This window comes from Neomonachus schauinslandi, chromosome X (assembly GCF_002201575.2).
Source record: "Neomonachus schauinslandi chromosome X, ASM220157v2, whole genome shotgun sequence".
Taxonomy (NCBI): domain Eukaryota; kingdom Metazoa; phylum Chordata; class Mammalia; order Carnivora; family Phocidae; genus Neomonachus; species Neomonachus schauinslandi.
The window spans coordinates 125,630,388-125,651,888 of record NC_058419.1 but is presented as its reverse complement, the minus strand read 5'-3'; the positions used below and the strand labels follow the sequence as shown (position 1 = coordinate 125,651,888).

General features: G+C 55.5%; 1 protein-coding gene across 1 annotated transcript in view; it reads right to left on the bottom strand.

Annotated features, from left to right (window-relative positions):
- Window positions 1-3,766: 3,766 nt before the first annotated feature.
- The window catches only part of P2RY8 (P2Y receptor family member 8), a 43,508-nt gene continuing 25,773 nt past the window's right edge, over window positions 3,767-21,501 (bottom strand). Inside the window, exon 2 of the mRNA XM_044911740.1 lies at window positions 3,767-4,887. Coding sequence (XP_044767675.1) covers window positions 3,767-4,843 — 1,077 coding nt within the window. The 5' untranslated portion in view covers window positions 4,844-4,887. The remainder of the gene's footprint in view (window positions 4,888-21,501) is intronic.

Here is a 21,501-nt window from a genome sequence, read left to right as displayed (position 1 = left end):
TGTGTGCATGCATGGATGGATGCCCACATGTGTGCATGTGTGCATATAGATACATTGTGTACACGTATGTGTGTGCACATGTGTGTGCATGAATGGATGCCTGCATGTGTGCATGCGTGTATATGGGTACATGATGTGCACGTGTGTGTGTGCATGTGTGTGCATGCACGGATGGATGCCAGCATGCATGCACATGGGTACATTGTGTGCATTTGTGCGTGATGGATGCCCGCATACCTGCGTGAATATGGGTACATGTGTGTGCATGCATGCATGTATGTGTGAGTATGCATGTGTTTGCTGTGGTATTTTAATCCAAGCGTCAATCATCATATCATTAGACACATGAATATTTACACATGTATCTCTTACAAAAAAAGAATGTCTTTTTAAAGCCCCATCATCCGGGGCAACAAATCCGTGATTACACCCCAAGCCCCATCCGTGTTGTGCTGCCCCGATTCATGCCGTGTGCTTCCAAGTAACCTGATTCCACCCTCTGTGGAGAGTGTTGGCATTGAAGATCCCGGGGGGCTGGCTGGAGGGCATGTGCGATTCAAAGCAAGATGGGACATGTCTTTGGAAAGCGGGGGGCTCAGAGGTCAGAATGAGCAATGCGTTCACCTTCTGCACGGGGAAAAATCAGGGTTGGCATCAAGGATCATAAGTCTCGGGGTGCCCCTGCCTCTCCACGTGCAGCCAGGAGCTGAATCCCAGTATCACATCTTTTGAAAAAGTTCACATCCGTACGTATCCACACACGTGTATACTTTTATTTGCTACTTAGCAGGTGAACAGCTTGAGTTTCTGGGGAACGCACACACAGAGACAGACACAGCACACTACACTATTCGCGTGTTGAACTGGAAGCAAGACCAGTCCTGGCATTTCAGGCCATAGGACAGGCACCGTGGCATGAAGCTGGGACCTGTGCATTGGGATCCCCAGCAATGGGAAAGACCCCGTGGGACTGCTTCCCTTCCCCCCCCCCCAACCCCGCTCCGCTAACGTCCCATGCTGAGGCGCTGCCCGTTCACTGGACAGTGACACCGGAGACAGTCCCCTCTGTCACCCGAGGGCTCCAGGGGCCTGACATCCTGTGGAGGAGGATATTATGTAGACAGGCTTCCTCCAGAATCAAGGTGTGAGGCTTCTCACGGGCCGCCGAGGTGTTCTGTGCGGCTGGTTTGAGGTTTTCACAGCTTTTGTGCATCAGACGCACCGAGGCCCACACCCAGAGTGTGGGTGGGGGTGTCTTGCTGGCTCAGGATTTCCGAGTCTGGATCCTACTGCCTCAACATTGCTTTCTAGGGTTTGGGTTTGGGAGAGTCAGGAAGAGATAGGGGGATGTGGCTCCTTCCCTGCAGAATTCGGGTCCTTGATGCCAGCCTTCTTGGAGTCACTTGTGCCTCCCCCAGGTAAATCCTTCTCCAGGTAAGTCTCAAGGGGTCTCTCTGAAGGGTCCCTATGGTGGCTCTGAACTCAGTGCACACAGCTGGGCATTCAGGACCAGTATGCTTGGACACTGTCCCCTGTGGGGACATTCTAGCTGCAAGGCGGTGGGCAATGACGATATGCGACCCCGGCGTGGCGTGGGGGGTGTCGAGGGGGACCTCCAAGGCTGACTCTCACAGTTCCCAAGGGCAAGCGTAGCATGCACTCACCTACTTTCCACCTGCACGTGCCTCTGCCCCCACCAGACATGCATGGGCACCGGGCAAAGCTAGGAACCTGAGTTTGATTCTAGGACCATGCACAGGGAAGCGGGCCTGGAGCCCCCCAGGCTGGTATCGGGGTCCACAGTTTATACACTGACCTCTGGGGTCCACAGCACGTAACAGGAAGCCGGAACCGTGCGTGCCTCTCCAGTTACTGTGTGCAGCGGGTGCCTCTGTGAAGGGTGGCCACCTGCATCATTTTCAGACTCCACGCGTGCACGTCACTGTGTGCATCGACGAGGGGAGAGGTCACCTCTCGGCCACGTGGTGTTGAGGACTGAGGAGCCCGGGGGTGAGAGTTCCAGCTGGGACTCCGGCCTTCTCTGTGCAAGCTGGAGACTTAAATCCACAGGGGATTCATCCCAGAGTCGGAGGGGATGCTGAGATCCAGGCGGGGCAGGGCCGCTGAGATCCAGGTGGGGCAGGGCCAAGCTCCCTCCAGAGGAGGCTCCAGGGGAGGGTCCTTCCTGCCTCCCAGCTTCTGGGGCTCCAGGTGTCCCTGGGCTGGTGGCCGCGTTCCCACCCATCTCTTCACGTGGCTTCTCCTCTGTATCTCTGTCTCCTCTTTTGTCTTTTATAAGCACACCTGCCATTGGATTTAGGGCCACCCCGATCCAGGAGATCACATCCCAAGGTCCTGGGTGGACATGGGTTTGGGGTCACTATTCACTCTAGGACAGGTGTGTCTGTTTTCCTTCCAAAGCAGTGATGGCAGGAGCAGATGCCCCCAGGGGCCCCTGGACGGCAGCTATCAATCTCCATCTGTATCTCGGACCTCCTGTGGGGAGGCTGCCTGCCCCGCAGCCGTTGCCCCTTGAAGGCCCCTGAGCCCGAAGCCGTGCATCCCCTTGTGATGAAGAAAGCATCAGAAACTTTGCTGTTTCAGGCAAATCGCAGGCTCCCGGAAACGCACTGTTTGGGCATCCCGGACCCCGCGGGGATGCGGTTGCTTGTCTTCCTGAAGCACTATGCATATTGGGGCTGGCACGGCTGTGTCCTGCGCTCAGGAAGAGACAAGGAAGCCTCTGCCCGTGTGCTCAGGCGGCCAGTAGGCACAAAGGGGCCTTGGGCGCTGGTCTTCCCACAGGCTTGTGAGGTCCGCCGTCTTGCTGGGTGCCTGGGCCAGGCCAGGTGCACGAGGCCAACCTCACACCGTGGGAGGCCTTGCCTGTGACTCAGGGTTCTCCGCTGGGAGCAGGATGCAGAGACCCAGCCGGGGGGCACCTCGGGGCAAGCTGCACCCCGAATCATGTCAGGGAGAGCCCGGTCGCAGGTGCTGACAGCATCGTCCCTCACAGAACTCGGCCTCAGCAGAGTCTCATCTGCCTGGAGACCCTCCTCCCGCGTGGGGGGCCCAACCCACCCCTCCTGCAAGGATGTCGTTCCCGTCTGGACATTGTGACATGTTGTAGAACGTGAGGGTCGAGGAACCCGAGTGACCAACCCCTTTGGAGGCCCTTGCAACGTTTGTTCCTGGGGGGACCAGGTGACATGGGCTGGGGGGTGGGGGGAGCCTGTGAGCTCCCACAGCACAGAGGCCAAAGAGGCCCATGCATCCTCGCGGGGGTGAATCCCAGCGCACACAGTGACCGAGGGCAGTGTGAGCACCAAGTCCAGGCTGTGCCAGGCTGGGGAGCATCAGGTGTCAGCGGCGTCCCCGAGCGAGAGGCACAGAGAACCGGGCAGGCGGATGTTGCGGGTCGATGGGGACTCAGCTGGGCTGGCTGGGCGCTCTGCCTGGTCAGGCTGGGTGGTGATCCTCAGGGAGCAGGGCCAGTGCGCCTGGCACGCTGCGTCCTGTTCCGTTCCAGCGCGGGCTGTTCGGTGTCAGTGCGTCCCTGCGCCCTGCGGCCGCGTTGGGGCACCCGACTCGAGCCCCCCCTGGGGACCCTGTCCATGCGCACGGACGCATTTGAGCGGCCCCCCCTGGGGACCCTGTCCATGCGCACGGACGCAGTAGCAGCAGCTGCAGGGGGCAGGCGGGCGGGGAAGAGCACCGCCCCTTGGTCCCGCCCCTGTCCACTGCGCGCACTGCGGGGGCGCGCGGCTCAGAACACGCTCTCCTGCCTCTTGAGCGAGGGCCGGCTGGGCGCGTCGAGCCCGTCGCCGGGGCCGCTTGACATGGAGCGCGCCGACAGCGTCCGAGTGAAGAACAGGGCGTCCCGGTGCGCGTCCCGGCCGCCGGCGGGCAGCCGCCCGTACCCCAAGTACCTGCGCAGCCTTACCTGGAACTCGCGGGACGCGAAGTAGTACACGAAGGGGTCCAGGCAGTTGTTGAGGCAGCTGAGGCACAGCGTGAGCTTGTACACGTGGTAGTAGCTGCCGCCCAGGAAGAGGCGGCTGACCATGTGCACCAGCAGCACGAAGTTGTTGGGCGCGAAGCAGGTGACGAAGGCCAGCAGAACCACGGCGGCCAGGCTGACGGCGCGGCGTCGCTGGCCGTGGCCGTGCGCGTCGGACGTGCGCAGCAGGGTCAGGATGGTGGCCGTGTAGCACGCCACGGTGACCACGAACGGGATGAAGAAGAGCACGATGAACAGCGTGAAGAGGAACATGGCCCACATGGCCACGCTGGGCAGCATGGTGGACTTGAGCACGTCGAAGCAGGTGACGATGCCCAGCGCCTCCACGGTGTAGGTGAGGTCGGTGCGCGCCAGCGGGGACAGCGCGCCCAGGAGTACCAGCCAGACGCAGGCGCACGCGGCCACCGCGTAACGTCGCCGGCGCCAGCGCGCAGAGGCCAACGGGTACACCACGCCCAGGAAGCGCTCCACGCTGATGCAGGTCATGGTGAGGATGGACGAGTACATGTTGGCGTAGAAGGCCACGGTGACCACGTTGCAGAGCACCTCCCCGAACACCCAGTGGTTCCCGTTGCAGTGGTAGTAGATCTGGAAAGGGAGCACGCTCGCCAGCATCAGGTCCGTGACGCTCAGGTTGATCATGAAGATCACCGACGGCGACCTGGGCCCGATGTGGCAGCACAGCACCCACAGCGAGAACAGGTTGCCGGGGATGCTGACCAGCGCCACCAGCGAGTACACGACGGGCAGGACCACGGCGATGGTCGGGTCCCGCAGCATCAGGATGGTGGCGTTGTCCGGACGCGTCACGTTCATATCCATCCTGCTCTTGCACCTGCTGCGCGCGTGCGCGCGCGCGCGCGGGCCTGGAAGGCAAGGGGCACCCGGGTGAGGAGGGGAGCACAACGGGGCTCCCGGCCGGCCTCGCTCGCTCGCCTCCCCCGCTGTCCCGCACACTTGTGCGCAGCTGGCGCGGTCCCCCCGTGGCACGGAGCGGAGCGGAGGCGCGCTAAATCCTGCGAAGCTGCGTCACACCCAGACGCCTCCCGTGCGCCGGGACACCGGGCGCTTGCTTGGACAGTCGCGCCCTTCCTGCTCCTTGGAAGCGCAGGGAGCGTGCTGCAAGCTAGGGTGCAGCGGCTTCATCGTAGGGGCCAGGAGGAAGCCAGGGGAGACGTGCAACACAGTTGCGAGGTTACAGAGTTGCCAAGGCGCTAACCCGGTTTCCAGCTGCAGAAGTTTCTCTGCGACCCCTGGAAGGTGGAGGGGGTCACCCCGGGTCTCCCCCCCCCCGGCCCCGCCCCCGTCCTATGACTGGCTACTGTACCTGGCCACACGGGGGCGCTGTGCCGCCGGCGCTGAAGTCCCAGTAGGTCCATCCCTGTCACCCTGTGCCTGGCCTCCTGCTTTCTTCTGCCTCGCGCTTGGACACCCCAGCTTGGGTGGGACAGAACCAGCCCGGTTCTGTCCTGCTCACCTGCAGCTGAGGTCCCAATCTTGGGGTGCCCACTGGGGGGGGCCACCCTTTAGCGATGGGGGGACTTTGGAGGCCCTGAAGGGGGATCTGAGAGGGCCCCACGCAGACCACGCAGGAAGTCCCCTGCTCCGTCGCCAATGGCCCCCCAGCCCCCTCTACCCATGCATTTAAGTGCATGACCACAGGTGCAGGGAAGAGTGCACCCACTTGTCACACGGTTGTTTCACGGCTCTGTTTCAAGGTAACAACCCCCACGCACCTGCTTCAAGATACAAAACCTATGCACCTGTCCCAACGACCACAGACACACACACACACACACACACACACACACACGTCTCCAGTGTGGTTTGAAAACCCCATAGCCCTCCCAGCCTCCCAGGTACAGGAACCCAGACGTCCAGGTAGGCAGCCCTCTCTGGCTGGGGCAGACGGAGTACCTGACCGGTCTCCACATTGCCATCTGGGTCTTATCTCTGTTTCGTACTCTTGATTTCTTGCCTTAGGTCCCGTGGCTTTCCCCAAACAGACTATGGGCTCTTTGGGGTGGGGTTATGAAATCATCTGAATATATACCAAGAGTGGAGGACACGGCAAACTCTGGGAGTTTTGCTTATCCAAGTTTTCGGGAAACAGTGATTGGGTTTATTTATTTTGGTCCTGGGCCAGGGCACCCCGGTCAGGCCCCACCTGTGCCGTTTCTGTGAGCTGGGGCCGACCAGGCAGGGCTGACCCCGGTGGAGGTCTGCCTGCCGAAGGTGGAGGTGGCGCGTGCACTGGGTAGAGCTGCAAAGCAGTCTTGTGCATGCTGGTGGAGCCCAGGGGCGCAGGAGAGAGAGTGTGCCTGTGCTGGGGAAGGAAGGGTGCGTCCTGGGGTGAGGTCAAGTCCCCCTGGAGTGCTGGCCGATGTGTCCACGCGGCTTGACTACAGCCCCCATCTCTGCATTGGGTGCACATGCGAGCGTGTCTGTGAAGGGGCTTCGTAGGTGCGGCTCCAGAGCACCAGCAGCTGCCTTGAAGGAAAGACGCGACGCTCTAATCCTGTGGTGGGCCTTGTCTAATCAGGGGAAGGCCCGAAAAGCAAACACTGAGCCTTCCCAGGGAAGGTGTTCTGCCCCCAGGCTGCAGGGCCCACTCTCTCCTGAGTCTGCAGCCTGCCCACCTGCCCCGTAGATGTCAGGCTCACCGGCCCCGCAATCGTGTGAGCCCAATTCCTTGATGTACGTTTTTTTGTACGTGTTTCTATATGTGCGTGTGTGTTTATATACATACCCACGTATGTTCTATTGCGTGCATTTTTACAAATATCCTACTGTGTATGCAGTCACTGCGTATAGATGCATACGTGTTGTATATGTATGTATATATACGCACATCCTATTGCACATTTATTCTGTCTCACATATATGCATGTGGATATACACACAACCTATTACATGTTTATACACCTGGAGATGGACATGCTGACGGCCTCAGGCTGCCGCCCCCGGCCCTGCTCACACTGTGATTGCACAGGAGCTCCTGTGATCGCTCGGGTCATGGTAACTTCTCTGTATGGCCGGCACCGCACAGCACAGGGCCCCTCGCCCATTCCCTGGTCCCCACCGCCATGCCCGGAGGTGGTGAGGCGGGCGTCAGGGTCACATCTTAGAGATGGGGGCTCAGAGGTTGCAAGAGGGGTGAGCATAGAGCCGGGGCTTGGATGGGCCCAGAGCGTGCAGCATGTCCTCAAGCCTTGGTGTTCTTGTGGACCACGAGCCTCCACACCATTATACTGATGGCCTCAGGCCGGGACGCTGAGCGAGCTGTTCTGGTTCTGACCGGTTCTGTCCTCTTTGGGCAAGCCTCGCTGCTTCCGGCTATCTGCACCTGCAGCTGGTCTTTTCCTGGGAGGGGGGGTTGGAAATCATTCCTTGGGAGGAGGGCCTGGGGCTCGGGCGGCAGGTGCCAAGGCCCATTCTCCTGAGCTTTGCCGGCTTGAGATCCGGACGTGGATTCCTGCTTGCTGTTCTGCAGGGGGCTGAGTCTGTGGGCTCCCCACTTGCAAGATGTGGGGGCTCCTGAGAGCAGGGCGTGGGGCTCAGGGTGGCCTCTTGGTAGCTCAGGACTCCCTCATGCAGACGGGAGCCCCAAGGACGCCCTCGGCTCCCCGGGCAGGCCCCGCGGCGACCTGCCTCACCCCGACGCCAGCTAGCCTGGGCGTTGGCCGTTTCGTCCTAGGGGACGGGGTGTCCACCAGCACAACGTGCAGGGTCCACATGGCAGAGAGGCTGGCACACCGCCTTCAAAGCCCTTGCAGATTTCCACCTGCCACCCTGAGCGGGCGTTTCTTCCTGCCTCGAGGACCTGCCACCGTCGGCCGGCATCAGAGAGGTTCCTCAAACCGGTTTAAAAATGGCCCCGAGTTTCAGTTTGAGTGGGATGCTTTCTGTTCCACTAAAGCGTGCTCAGGTGTGCATCCTACAGTTACCCCGGGGCGGCCTCGGTCCACGCTGGGGCGTCAGGGGCCGGACAGAGGGATACACGCTCTTTGGGGTCCCCAGGGGTGCCACGGAGGGACACACGTGGGGGGCAGACGCCAAGACCGTGCAGGGTGCAGAGAGGGTGAGTGGGGACGTTGCTGTGTGCTCTGGGGACGTGTCCGCTGCAGGGGGCTGAGCGGATGTCCTGGAGCCCACAAGCATCGGCAGGAAAGCGATCGACCGGTGCGGGACGCTGCCCTGGTGTTCCCAGCACAGAGCAGCCCTGGAGGGGGGAAGTGTTTCCCTTTCTGCTCACGGAGCGAGGGACGTGGGGATCTATTGTCCCCCCCCCCGCAGGTGGCTGCTTGTTAGCCGCACGTATTTGCCTGCTGTGTGGCCCTTTTGAAAGCAGACGTGCGTGGCAGGTGGTGGGAAGAAGAGAGGCTCGGTGAAGCAGTCCCCCTGCCCGCCGGCCCCTGCGTCCCCATGAGTCACCTCTGGAGAGCACTCAGCCCCCTCTGCGCTGGCCCAGCCCCAGCTGCGGCCCGGGGCGTTTGGGCCTCCACGGGGCATGGCCGCCCACTGAGTGGCATGCGTGATTAATAAAGAAATCAGCTCCGGCATGCTGGTCTGAGCGCTGCGGCGGCGAGTGGTGGGGTGGGAAAGTGTATGAACGGGCGAGCGGAGGGGGCTCTTGCAGAGGGACGCGGCTGGGACCGCCTGTCACCCTCTGCCTCACAGGAAATGCATGCTGGTCTGAGCGCACGGCGGTGGGCGAATGCCCTCCTGTCTGGGACGGCTGTATGCGCCTCGTTTTTTTGGTTCTTCACACCTTTATCGAGACCTCATTTACATATTGTCAAGTTCAGCCGTTTAAAGTGGACAATTCTGCGGTTTTGAATATGTTTCCAGATGTGCAGACATCGGCATAATGCCGTCCCACAACGTTGTGAGCCGCCCTAAAGGAAATCCTGCACACCGGAGCGCCGGCACCCCCATTCCCCCTGGGCCCCAGCCCCATTCCTCCCGGACCCCAGACCCCAGGTGGCCATGCATCGACTTCCCGTCTCTGTGGACGAGCCTGTTCTGAACATTTCACGGACACGGGATCACACACTCTGTGGCCTGGGGCGTCTGCTAGAGCCTCGTGCCTTCAAGGTCCATCCACTGGGCAGCAGGTGTTAGACCTTTGGTCCCTTTTATGGTTGAGTCTTATTCCCCCGTGAGGAAGGGCCCCATATGGTTTATCCATCCCTCCGTGCATGGACACTAGGGTTGTTTCTGCTTTTTGGCGATTGTGAACAATGCTGTTGATCTTGCACCCAGCGCCAGACCCCGTACTTGGGGGCTCCCGGCGCTGAGCACGGGGGTCCTTTGGGCTCAGTTGAGGTGGGGCTTCCTCAGGGGTCAGAAGGCAGCTGGCGAAGAGCAGCGGGGACTCAGGCTCATGAGTGCTCCTTCTGGGTCCCTGGCGTCTTCTCTCACGGTCAGGCCTCGTGTTTCCTGCGTGCTGGGGGCTGTCCCAGGTGCTGAGCTCCCCGTGGGGACAGGAAACCATGAGCCAGCCCCCTGCACTGTGGGCTGGTCTCCCTTCTGGTGGCTTGGGTTTTTGTGGTGCTTTGTTATGGCGGCCCTGGGAGACTCCGACGGCCCCCACCCAATGCCACGGCGTTGGAGACGCGGTGCTGTTGGAGAATGCAGATGGGACGTGCCTTTAGGCACGTCGGAGAATGTTCAGTCACTGGGCATGCACGGGCTGAGCTCCCAGCAGCTGTGCCCACATGAGCAGAGCACGGGCAAGACTCCACTTCTCTTGGGGTGTTGTCACCAGACTCAGATGCTGGGCCGAGCTGAGCTTGGTTCACCGGCCTCCAGACGTGGGCAGCGCAGATATCTGGCAGCACTGAGAGTGCCCAGTGTGGTGTCCCCACCTGGACCTTCGGTCTCCTCTTTGACTGTGATCCTCGGAGGGTAGCTGTGATATGGGGTGACCCAATGAAGGGGAAACACTTTGTAAACCGTGCTGTGCTCTGTAAATGTTGTTAGCTAGATCAGCAACTGTACGAATGTCCTGGAGCAGTTCTGACAAGTGACCACAACCTGGGGGCTCCAACCATGGGAATCCATCCTCCTCCCAGCTCTGGAAACCGGAAGTCTGAGATCCAGGCATGGCAGGGTTGCTGAGATCCAGGCGGGGCAGGGCTGCTGAGATCCAGGCGCATCAGGGCTGCTGAGATCCAGGTGGGGCAGGACCACTGAGATCCAGGTGGGGCAGGGCCGTGCTCCCTCTTGAGGCTCCAGGGGAGGGTCCTTCCTGCCTCTTCCAGCTTTTGGGCTCCAGGCGTTCCTGGGCTCATGGCCGCATCCCTCCCATCTCTGCCTCCGTCCTCACGTGGCTTCTCCTCTGTGTCTGTGTCTCCTTTTCTGTCCCTTATAAGGACACCTGCCACAGGACTTAGGGCCCCTCTGATCCAGAATGATCTCATCTCAGATCCTTCATTAATCACATCTGCAAAGACCCTATTTCCCAACAAATCACATTCTTAGGTTCTGGGGGCCATGTGTTTTGGGGACCCCCCCCCACTCAGCCCACTGCAGGACTTGTCAAGGAGGAGAATATTCCTAAGAACTCTTTGTAGTGTTTTCTGGTTCCCCTGCCTTCAATGAACAGACAGAGCCAATAAGCGTCCATCAGGACTGGCTTCTCCTGGGGTGTCATCAGAATGAGAGCCACCCCCCTGAGACCCTCCATCCAGCCAGCTGCAGCTGACCCTCAGTGCATCCCAGGGTGATGCTCCTAGCAACAGCGATATCCCCACCAGTGCCGAGGGATGTTCTTGGAGAGAAGACTCCCCAGGATGCCCAGCCAGCAGAGGTGGAGGCAGCAAGACTGTGGTTTGGAATCTGACCTTGACACTCAGAAGTTCTGGCCATTCACACATGGGCTCCAGGAAGCTGTGCACCCCCATCACCAGCCTCGTCTGGGAGACCGCCTTCTTGCCCACAGCCCCAGGACTTGGCCAATGTTTGTTATGCGACCCAGGAGAGGAAGCTGCATTGGGTTTTCTGGTCAACTGTGGGCAACTCACCAAAGACACAAGAACGTCTGTGGTTGTCATGAACTGAAATGTGCCTCCCCCAACCCTGTATGCTGAAGTCCTAATCCTCCATACCTCAGAATGTGACCTTACTTAGAAATAGAGACTTTGCAAGTTGTTAAATTAAGAGGAAGTCATACTGGAGCAGGAGGGGACCTGACTCCAGAATGCCTGGCGTCCTTACAAAAAGGGGAAATTTGGACACAGACAGGCACGTGGGGAGGAGGCCACGTGAAGATGGAGACAGAGACAGGGTGATGCTCCTACAAGTCAAGGAACACCCAGGATTGCCAGCAACCATGAGAAGACAGAACAGGAATGAAACAGACTCTCCCCGAGACGCTCCAGAGAGAACCAGTCCTGCTGACACCTTGGTCTCAGACTCTGGTGCCCAGAGATAAGAGAGAATACATTTGTGCTGTTTCAGCTCCCAGTTTGGGGTAATTTGATACAGCAAATTTCCAGGAAACTAATGCACACACACACACACACACACAAAAGAGGGAAGGCGTTTCATTGACACACTCCGTCAAGCTAAAGAATGATAGGAACCATGATCATTCTACATTAAAGAAAGGGAAGAGCCTTCAAGAAAAGATAAGGCATGAAAAGAGCAGGATTGCAAGGTAACAGAGAGAGGTGAGGAGCCCACCCACAGGCTCAGGAGCTGCATGGAAGAGGACAGAAACATTTTGATTATTGATTCAGAAAAAGGACAGGTCTCTTGGATGGATAAAAGGTACTGGAGGGGTGACAATACATATAGCTCGGGGGTAAGGGTTCTCACCTGGGATACTTTGCTAGACCCACCAGGGAACACTTGGCAACATCTGGAGACAGTTTTGGTTGTCACTACTGGGTGGGGATGGGGTGATACTGCTGTCTGGTATATGGAGACCAGGAATGCTGCTCAACATCTTACAGTGCATAGGACGTCCCATCCCAGAGTCATCTCTCTATCTATCCATCTGGCCATCCCTGTCTCCCTTCCTCTCTCCATCCATCCAACCATCCGTCTGTCCATCCGTCCGTCCATCCATATCATCTATCTATCTATCTATCTATCTATCTATCTATCTATCTATCTATCATCTATCTATCGATCCATTCACCTATTCATACATTCATCCACCCACCCATCTTTTAATTTTGTTGGCGGTGTTTCATGTTGCATTAACATTTTATATCTTTACGTCACAGGATCTTTCCCATGATGTCTTCTGTATTATGTCTTATATCTTTTCCATTCTGTAACTATAAACTATTCTCCTCCCTCTTTTCTGAGTGCTTCCACAGCTTTTTAGTTTCCAATTGTCATCCTCAGGCTGTTGCCCAAGCTGTCTTGTAATTGTCATGGCAATCATGTCATCACGCCTGCTCTCAACCCAGGCCTAGTGTCTGCTGAGTAAATGTATGAATGATCAGATCTAAGAAAACACAACGTAAGATCAGAAGCTCTTAGAAACTAATGGTACCTGAGAGATCCCTGAGCTCACTCACTGTTCCCCCAGCTGAGGATGTAAGCCCTCGCCTTAACCTGCCATGGCCTGTGTGGGATAGAGGAGAGATACCTCCAATCCCAACACCTCCTTACGAGATGTGGATATTGACAAATTGATCCTAGAGTTTACCTGGAGAGGAAAAAGACTTGGAATAACCAACGCAATACTGAAGGAGAATAACAAAGTTGGAGGACTAACTAACACTATTCGACTTTGTGACTTACTATAAAGCTACAGCAATGAAGATAGCATGGTATTGGCAGAACAATGGACAAATAGACTGATGAAATGGAATGAGAGCCCAGAAACAGCCCCATAAATATAGTCAACTGATCTTTGACAAAAAAGCAAGGTTGATATACTGGAGCAAAGACAGCTTCTTCAACATACTGATGGAACAACTGGACATGCACAAACAAAACCCCAAAACCAAAAAAACTGCCCCCAAAAAACCAAGAATCTAGACAGAAACCTTATATCCTTCACAGAAAATGAACTCAAAATGGGTCACAGACCCAAGTGTAAAGATGCAAAAGTATAAAACTTCTCCAGATTAACATAGAACAAAATCTAGATAATCTTGGGCATGGTGATAACTTTTTAGACAGCACGCCAAAGGCACGATGCATGAAAAAAAAATAATGGATAAGCTGGATTTCATCAAAATTAAAAACTTCTGCTCTGGAAAAGACAATGTCCAGAGCACGTGAATACAAGCCAGAGACGGAGAGAAGATATCTGTCAGACACACATCTAAAATATGTATATCTGAAATATACAAAGAACTGTTAAAACTCAACCATAACAGAAGAAACAGCCCCATCTGATTATTGATTCAAGTCAAAAGATCTGAACTGACAGCTCACCAAAGAAGACATAACGGATGGCACAGAAGCCTGTTGAAAGGTACCACCAGTGGTGTGTCATCAGGGAAATGCACGTTAGTGCCACAATGAGATACCACGATGAGATGGGTATCGGTATGACTGGGGTCTAAAAACACCGCCAACAACCAATGCTGGTAAGGATGCGGAACGGTTCTCTGTCCACGAGGGGCCGTCCAAAGGGGGCCTTTGCATCACCGATGTCCTCCTGGTCACCTTGCAGCCTGTCACGGCATCTTCTTTAAGTATGACAGGATATCACCAATGCCTCCATGCCTCAAGGTCTTTGACCGTTGTAGACCCGAGTCATCCATTACCGCTGCGTCACCTCTGAGTGAACACTCTGCACTTCAAAGAGGTGGCAGAGCAGTAGTCATGGGGACAGCTGGTGGACGAGGCTGGGGGTGGGGGACGGAGGGCCCGTCCCTCTGCTCAGATCACAGTGCAAGAATCCTTCCCTCTATGCACACAGGCGCACGTGATGGTCTTACCGCTCTCTGTTCTCCTATTTCCCTCTGCATTGCACAACCCGAGTGCACTGTAAATGACGGATGATTTGCATGCCAGTTGTCTGTCTAAACGTGTGTGGAGTGTGCAGATTTTAATCTCCGCCTCCTGTAAGACAGCAGCCGTGATCGCGGTTCCTTGCCTTCTGTGTCTTTTTCCCGGAGTGGGTCACAACCAAAGGGCTACCTCACCAACCAGAGACCAGATTCTCTGAAGTGCAACAAGCCCCTTGCTTTCTGTTTGCATTACATTGTTGGGTTTTTTTTTTTCCATTTTCAAGCTGCACCCCCTACGCACATGTTCCTCAGCAGTTCTGAGGGGCACCTGTCAAAGCAGCTTCTGTCTGTAAGGCAGGAAGCCACCGCGTGCCGGCATTAATTAACGTGAACAGCCATTCTGTGAAAGAAAACCCAGCCGGCCTGGGGGTTGGGGACCTGCTGGGAAATAGCAGTTTGCAAGCAGCACATAACAGGAATTTCAGGCACCTCCACCACGAAGGAAACAGAAGGGCAACCACGTGAATACGTTGGCGAGATCTGCAGAAGGAGTCGATGGAGAGAGGGGCGGGTAGGTCCACAGTCAACGTACTACAGCTGTCCTCTTTTCAAAGATAGCAATTCGAATCTCTTCTCTAGGTTAATATATCGACGTGCCATGTAATAGTTTAACTACAGCTGGGTTCATTGTCCTCATCCAGTTTCTACCAAAGAGAAAACAGCCCAAAGGAACGTTTGAGGAGAGGCCAAGGCATCCCGATTGTCTCGCACCTGCTTGAACCTGAGGATGGGCCCCTTCCCTTGTCCTCTTGATTCCAACCCCCCGGGGACAGGAGCTGTTCAGTGTGAAACGCCCTGGGCAAACCCATTTTCCTGTTTTCCAGATAGTGTTTAAACCTCTCTCTTGTTGATGCAAAGAGTTCCCCCAACATGCTGATGAAGACAGACAGACGTGCATCTACAGGTGATGTCAGGAAGTGCTTGGGTTCTAGAGAAGGGTCTTTTTAAAAAAGGGCATCATATATGTGTGCAGATCAATACATAGACAATAGAGACAGGTAGATGACTGATGAAACATAGGTTTAGATAGGTAAATAGATAGATGATACATACAGTTAGTTGGATGGATGCATAGGTAGAAGATTGTTAAGTAGATGGATAAACAGATAGATGATAGATGATAGATATATAGATGGTAGGTAGATACATAATAGATAAATAGATAGATAGGTAGATAGATATGATGAGGTGGATGGATGGATGGGCATGCAGATGGGTGGATGGATGGATAGGTAGATAACAGATATAGATGGGCAGATGGATAGATAAATGGATGGGTAGATAGACAGATGATAAATGGATGGATAGTTAGACAGATATAAGATAGATGATAGGTATAGATAGATAAATAGATGACAGATACAGATGGGCAGATAGAGAGATAAATGGATGGATAGATAGATGGATAGTTAACAGATAGATATAGATGGACAGATGGATGGATAATGGATGGATGGATGATGGATGATGGATGGATGGATAGACAGATATACATGTACAGAGGGTAGATGGATGGATGGATAGATAGATGATTGATGGATGATGGGTGTAGCTTGATACGTAGATGATAGACAGATAGACATAAATGGTTAGGTGGATGGATTGTCTAGATAAATGGATGAGAAGGTGAAGCACATTTGCTTCAAATATTTCCCCTTGCTTGCCTCGTTTCAACGTATAATTCATCATTCTGCTTAAGAAAGACCTTGCTTGTTAACTAAAACTCATCTGCTCCAAGCCCCCCATCCACAGTTAAAATTTATATGAAATTAGATGTTTACTTTATTGTTTCATCAAAGAAGCAGTGTCTTAAAATGAATGGAAGGAAGACTGTGGTGACTTGGGGGTGGGGGAGGGGGAAATCCCCTAAATGGACACATTTACATTTTTTTCCGTGTGAAATCGATGGCCTGCCTTGCAGTGTGTCCATGGAGGCTTGATGGCCTGGTGATGAGCAGCCTAGCCTTGGGTAGGGGGGGGTTGGTTAGCAAGACCTGGGTTCAAGTCCCAGCTCTTTCAGTGGGAGCTGGATGGCCCTGGGCAGGGACCTCCCTCTGTGAGCCCAGTTTCCACCATGGAAGATGGGACAGTATTGCTTTCCTGTGGCTACGGCAACACGTGACCACAAGTTGGGGACTTAAAACAATGGAAACTTTCTGTCCCAGCTCTGGAGGCCAAAAGTCCCAAATCAAGGTGTCAGCAGGGCTGGTTCTTTCTGAAGGAGGGTTCAATGAAAAGTGAGTTCTTCCTCAAGTAGGATGGTGAACTGTGCATTGAAATGAGGCAATGGAGGGCAAAATATTCCATGTGAATGTTCCCACCCACCTATCTAGACTGTCCATGCACCTATCCATCTATATCTGTTATCTATCACCTATCTATCTATCTATCTATCTATCTATCATCTATATCATTCTATCCATCCATCCACCCAATCTATGTATCTGTGTATCTATGTATCTATCTATCATCTCCATCCATCCATCCATCCATCCAATCTATGTGTCTATGTATGTATCTATGTATGTATCTATGTATCTATCAATCATCTATCATCTCCATCCATCCATAATCCCTCATCCATCCATCCATTTATCTATCCATCTGTCCATCTATATGTATCTGTTTATCTATCTATCTATCTATCTATCTATCTATCTATCTATCTATCATCTATCATCTCTCATCTCTACCCATTCATCCATCCATCCATCCACTCAATCTATGTATCTATCTATCATCTCCATCTATGCATCATTCATCATCCATTCTGTGTATGTATGTATGTATGTATGTATGTATCCATCTATCTATCACTTAGCAGTTCTGCTCCTGCATAAACCCCAAGAGAAATGAAGATATATGTCTACGCACAAGCATGTACATGCATGTGCATAACAGCACTATTCAAAGCAGCCAAAAGGTAGAAACAACCCACATTTCTATCAACGGATGGATGCATAAGCAGAAGATGGTCCATGCATACAAAGGAATATTACTCAACCATGAAAAATGAGTGAAATTCTGACACCTGCTACGACATAATCGGACCTTGAATACACAACACTCAGGGAGGGAGGCAGACATTAAAGGCCACATTCTGTGTGATGCTATTTAGGTGAAATGTCCAGAAGGGGAAACCCACAGAGAGAAAGCAGATTGGTGGTCACCTGGGGCTGCAGAGAAAGATGGGGAGGGGACTGCATTGGGGGGGACGGGGTCTCCTTGTGGGACGACGAGAATCTTCCCAAACTAGATAGAGGTGGTGGTTGCACGACGTTGTGAATGTACTAAATGCCCCCTGAATTGTTTACTTTTAAAGGGTTGATCGTGTGCTGTGTGAATTCTAACTCTGTAAAAACAAAGGGCCTCGGGAATCGCAGTGGGGAAAAAGCCTGAAGACATTTTTGTTGAACTTCCCCGTGTTCTAGCGGGCTCGCACGCCCCCGTGTCCTCCTGGTTCCCTGCTCACCCCAGCTTCTGAGACTTCCCTCCCTTTATCTCCGGCGTCCCCACCCCGGCTGGGGTGTCTGGAGCTGGACACCCACGTCTCCTGGCCTGTGGTTCCCGTGGCCAACTGAACCCGTGGCAGGGCCAGAGTAAAGAGGAAGGGGTGACAACATCTGCCTTCACTCGTGACATAACACTTTCCCCTCGGGAAGCCAGGGTTTGTGGGTTCAGGGCTCCCAGGGGCTCCTGTTGTTTTCATTCCCTTCTGTACCAAGGCTGCAGACAGTTTCTTCCCGGCTCGCGTCCCGGGGGTGGCGGGAAGGCTCGGGCTGAGCGTCCGTGAGCCCTCAGACCACGTCTGCGGTGCTCCTGGGCGTGCCCCACATTCAGTGTTTGCAACCTGTTCTCCCCGAGCTGTCCTCGAAACACACGCCTCGCAAGTGGGCAAACCGAGGCACGGAGGACTTCAGGAAGCTGAGCAGCCAGCGAGAGGTATAGTGAGGACCCAGGCGCACGTTTTCTGACCGCGGGTAGAAACTTCGACGTGTCCGGCGCAATGATGTGTGAGCGGCGCTGGCTGTCCTGTCTGAGCCCTGCTCGTGCCCTGAGTCTAGCTGTCCTGCCCCAGCGTCTGCTGTCCCGGCGGGCATTTCTGGGGCCACGCTGTGTGCTGAGGAGCAGAAGGGGGCCGGCCCAAGACCGTGGCCTGCACCCACCCGCCTGTGACCAGCCCTGGGTTTCCGTCACGCGGGGACGTGTCCTCACGTGAGACCATTGGCCGTGATCCGCCACCAGGTGAGTTCACACCTGCTCTTGGCAGGTGTGAGCCTGGGGCGTGGACACAGCTCAGAACACAGGACAGAAGACGCAGAGGGTGTCGGCAGCGTCCCCGTGTCTGGGGAGTCCCCCCAGGAGCCCCTCGGCCGAGCCCACCTGCTCCCTGAGTCTCCCCACTGTGTTCCTACCCTGTGCCAACGCAGCCCCTCACCCCTCGCACTGGCGCAGGTCTGGGGGATCCCAGCCACGCTGCCCTTCTGCCCCCCTGGCCAGCGAGCAGCCAGTCCTGTCTGAGCACCCGTGTGCATCCGCTGGGCACGGTACCCTGACTGCTGGCTCGGGGAGGTGAGGGTCCTCTCCTCCAGGCGACGCCTGGGAGACACACAGCTCTGTCCTGAGTTTAGGCCCGGACACGCGGGGCGCCCTCGCTAAATGCACACGGAGGGGGTGAACAGCGCACGGGAGGCTCCCGGTCCGTGCGCACCGAGGGACGCACAGGTGAATGTACGAGTGAGAGAAGGGATGAAGGACACAGGAAGCGCTCCGCAAACGCCGCGTGAGCCCGTGCACGCATGAACGGAAGAAAGGGGCCGCTGTGCATCTTCGCCCAGCGCCCCTCCTGCACCCTTGGCCCCCTGCCCCAGCTCCTCGGACTCTGCCTGCTGCGTCCCTGCTGCGGCGGAGCCCGCAGTCCAGCTCCCCCCGCCGCCCCCCCGCCGCCCCCCGCCGTGGCGGAGCCTGCAGTCTAGCCCCCTTCTTCCCCATCCCTCTCTGAGCTTCGTGGTCCATCACACAGGACTGTTAATCACATGTGACTGAGATGTGGTCCAAGTGTGTCCCATCACAGAGCCCCATCCCTGCGCTCATAGGGACTTTTCTGAGACTTGCCCTCCTCTGACCCTGACACGATCCATCACAACCCTCAAGAGGCACTGGTCCCTTTGAGTTCTGCTCTCCAAAGAGGGGGTCCAGCCTGCTAGGGAACCTCTTTCCTTGCACACAGGGCAAGCGGACTTCCTCCAGAGACCCTAAACCCTATAGTGAAGGGAGGTGGAAGAGGCAGAGCTGAAATAGGGGACGAGAGAGAGAGAGAGAGAGATCAGGAGCTGACAACCATTTACACTCCTGGTTCCAGCTATGCCTGAAGCTGACATGAAATGCCTAACTACCCAATTAGACAATTTCCAGCTTGACCTAAGAGAGCATGAATCAAGTCTCTATCGTTTGCCACCCCAAGAGTTGTGCCTCATCCGTCAGGAGCCGGCGTGCCCCTCGTTGGGGGACAGAATTCCAGAGGGGGCTGATTCCAGCCAGGGAGCCTGCAGAGCCCACGCCTCCCCCCTCAGCCAACACACCATCATTCCACGGTAGCCCCAGATGTGCGAGGCACCCAGCCTTCTGCTGCGCCCCTTTCTGGGTATGGGTCTTGGGCCAGTCCCTTCTGTGAGGGCCTCAGTTTCCCCATTGGGACAACAGGGGTCAGAAACTCCCTGCACAAAACCCCGGGGAAAGGGGCCAGCGTGGCCATCAGCGCTCCGTCCATGCTAAGTACGGTGCATAAAAACCGAAAACAACATGCCTCCACCCCTATTAAACCCAGACAGAAAAAAGAAAAGAAAAGAGAGAAAAGAAAAAGAAAGCGGGAAAGGCAGGTGTTCAGAGAATTCTGGGAAAACCCACATTGAAGAAGGCGAGAGTGCATCTTTGGAGAGACGGGGCAGTCACGGCGACTGGGCAGAGGGGCGCTGGGCGTGAGGCTGAGGATCTGTGTGAAAACCCACGAGACGCTGAGCTATTTCCTGGTTCGCATATCCTGAGATGTGCAAGGATGGGGGTTTCCTTGGAGCAATGAGGCCCGGCCGGGCAGGCTCTGCGCTCTCCCTGTGTGCCCCATAAACGCTCGGTCGGACACTGGGGCGACCAGGGATTGTAACAGCACATCCCAAAGGCCAAGCTGCCCACCTACCCCGCAATCAAGCAGCATCTGTAAGGTGGAGAGGTGCATCCCCTCTCCTGGGGTCTGCCCTGCCTCCCCAGGAGCGGGGGAACCTCTGCAGGACTCTGTCTTGCATACGTGCCCCCACCCCCCCCGCCGTTTGGTCCCGTTGACTTACGGCGCCGGTCCTGGGCGAGCTGACCCCGTGGAGCTGGTCTGAGCCGTGTGTGGTGGGGACCCTTATGCTGGTGTACAGGTAGCTCTCCCTTTAGAGAAGGGACCCCGCGGTGGTCCGTCCCCTACCCAGCAAACTCGACACGGTCCCCAACCCCCCACCCCAGGGGACCCAGCCGGTGGCTGGTAACGGCAACCTGTCATCGGCAGATGTAATTAAATGCACAAAGGTTATGAAAGGCGGAGCCCCGGGGCATGGAAAAGGTTCCTCTTTTTCACAGCGGGCTCCCGGGGAGGTGGGGGTGGGGGCAGGGCGCAGTCGGTCACTGCAGGGGATTTCACAGATTTTTTTTAATACATTTAAAAAAAATTTTATTAAAAAAAAAAGGTTTCACCTGAATATATTCAGGGCGCCACTTGGGGAGGGTAAGTTGATGGTGAGAACAGGGTGTACATTCGACTGTGGCTTTCTTTGGATACATTTCATATTATTTTATTTTACTTTGTAAACAGATCTCTTAGTATTAATGATTGAAAAGCTTACTCTGACTGCTTGTTATTCCCAAGTAAGCACCTGGATGCTTGTATATTTTCTGAGGTATTTTTCCTATCATGGGCTGAATTGTGTCCCCTGCCCCAAACTCACACGCTGGAACCCTGTACCCCCAGGACCTCAGAATGTGGGTGTATTTGCACACAGGGTCTTTACGGAGGTAATTAAATCAAAATGAGGTCAGTAGGGTGCATCCTGATCCCACAGGACTGGGGTCCCTATAAGAAGAGATGAGGATACAGACACGCAGAGAGGGACGACCATGTGAGGACACAGGGAGGACATGGGGTCTACACTACCAGGAGAGAGGCCTCAGGAGGAACAAGCCTCAAGCCCACCTGGGTCTCAGACTCCCAGCCTCCAGCCCCGCCTGGATCTCAGACTCCCAGCCTCAGCCCCTCCTGGATCCCAGACTCCCAGCCTCCAGCCCTGCCTGGATCTCAAACTCCCAGCCTCGGCCCCACCTCGATCTCAGACTCCCAGCCTCAGCCCTGCCTGGATCTCAGACTCCCAGCTTCCAGCCCCTCCTGGATCTCAGATTCCCAGGCTCGGCACCCCTTGGATCTCAGACTCCCAGGCTCCAGCCCCACTTGGATCTCAGACT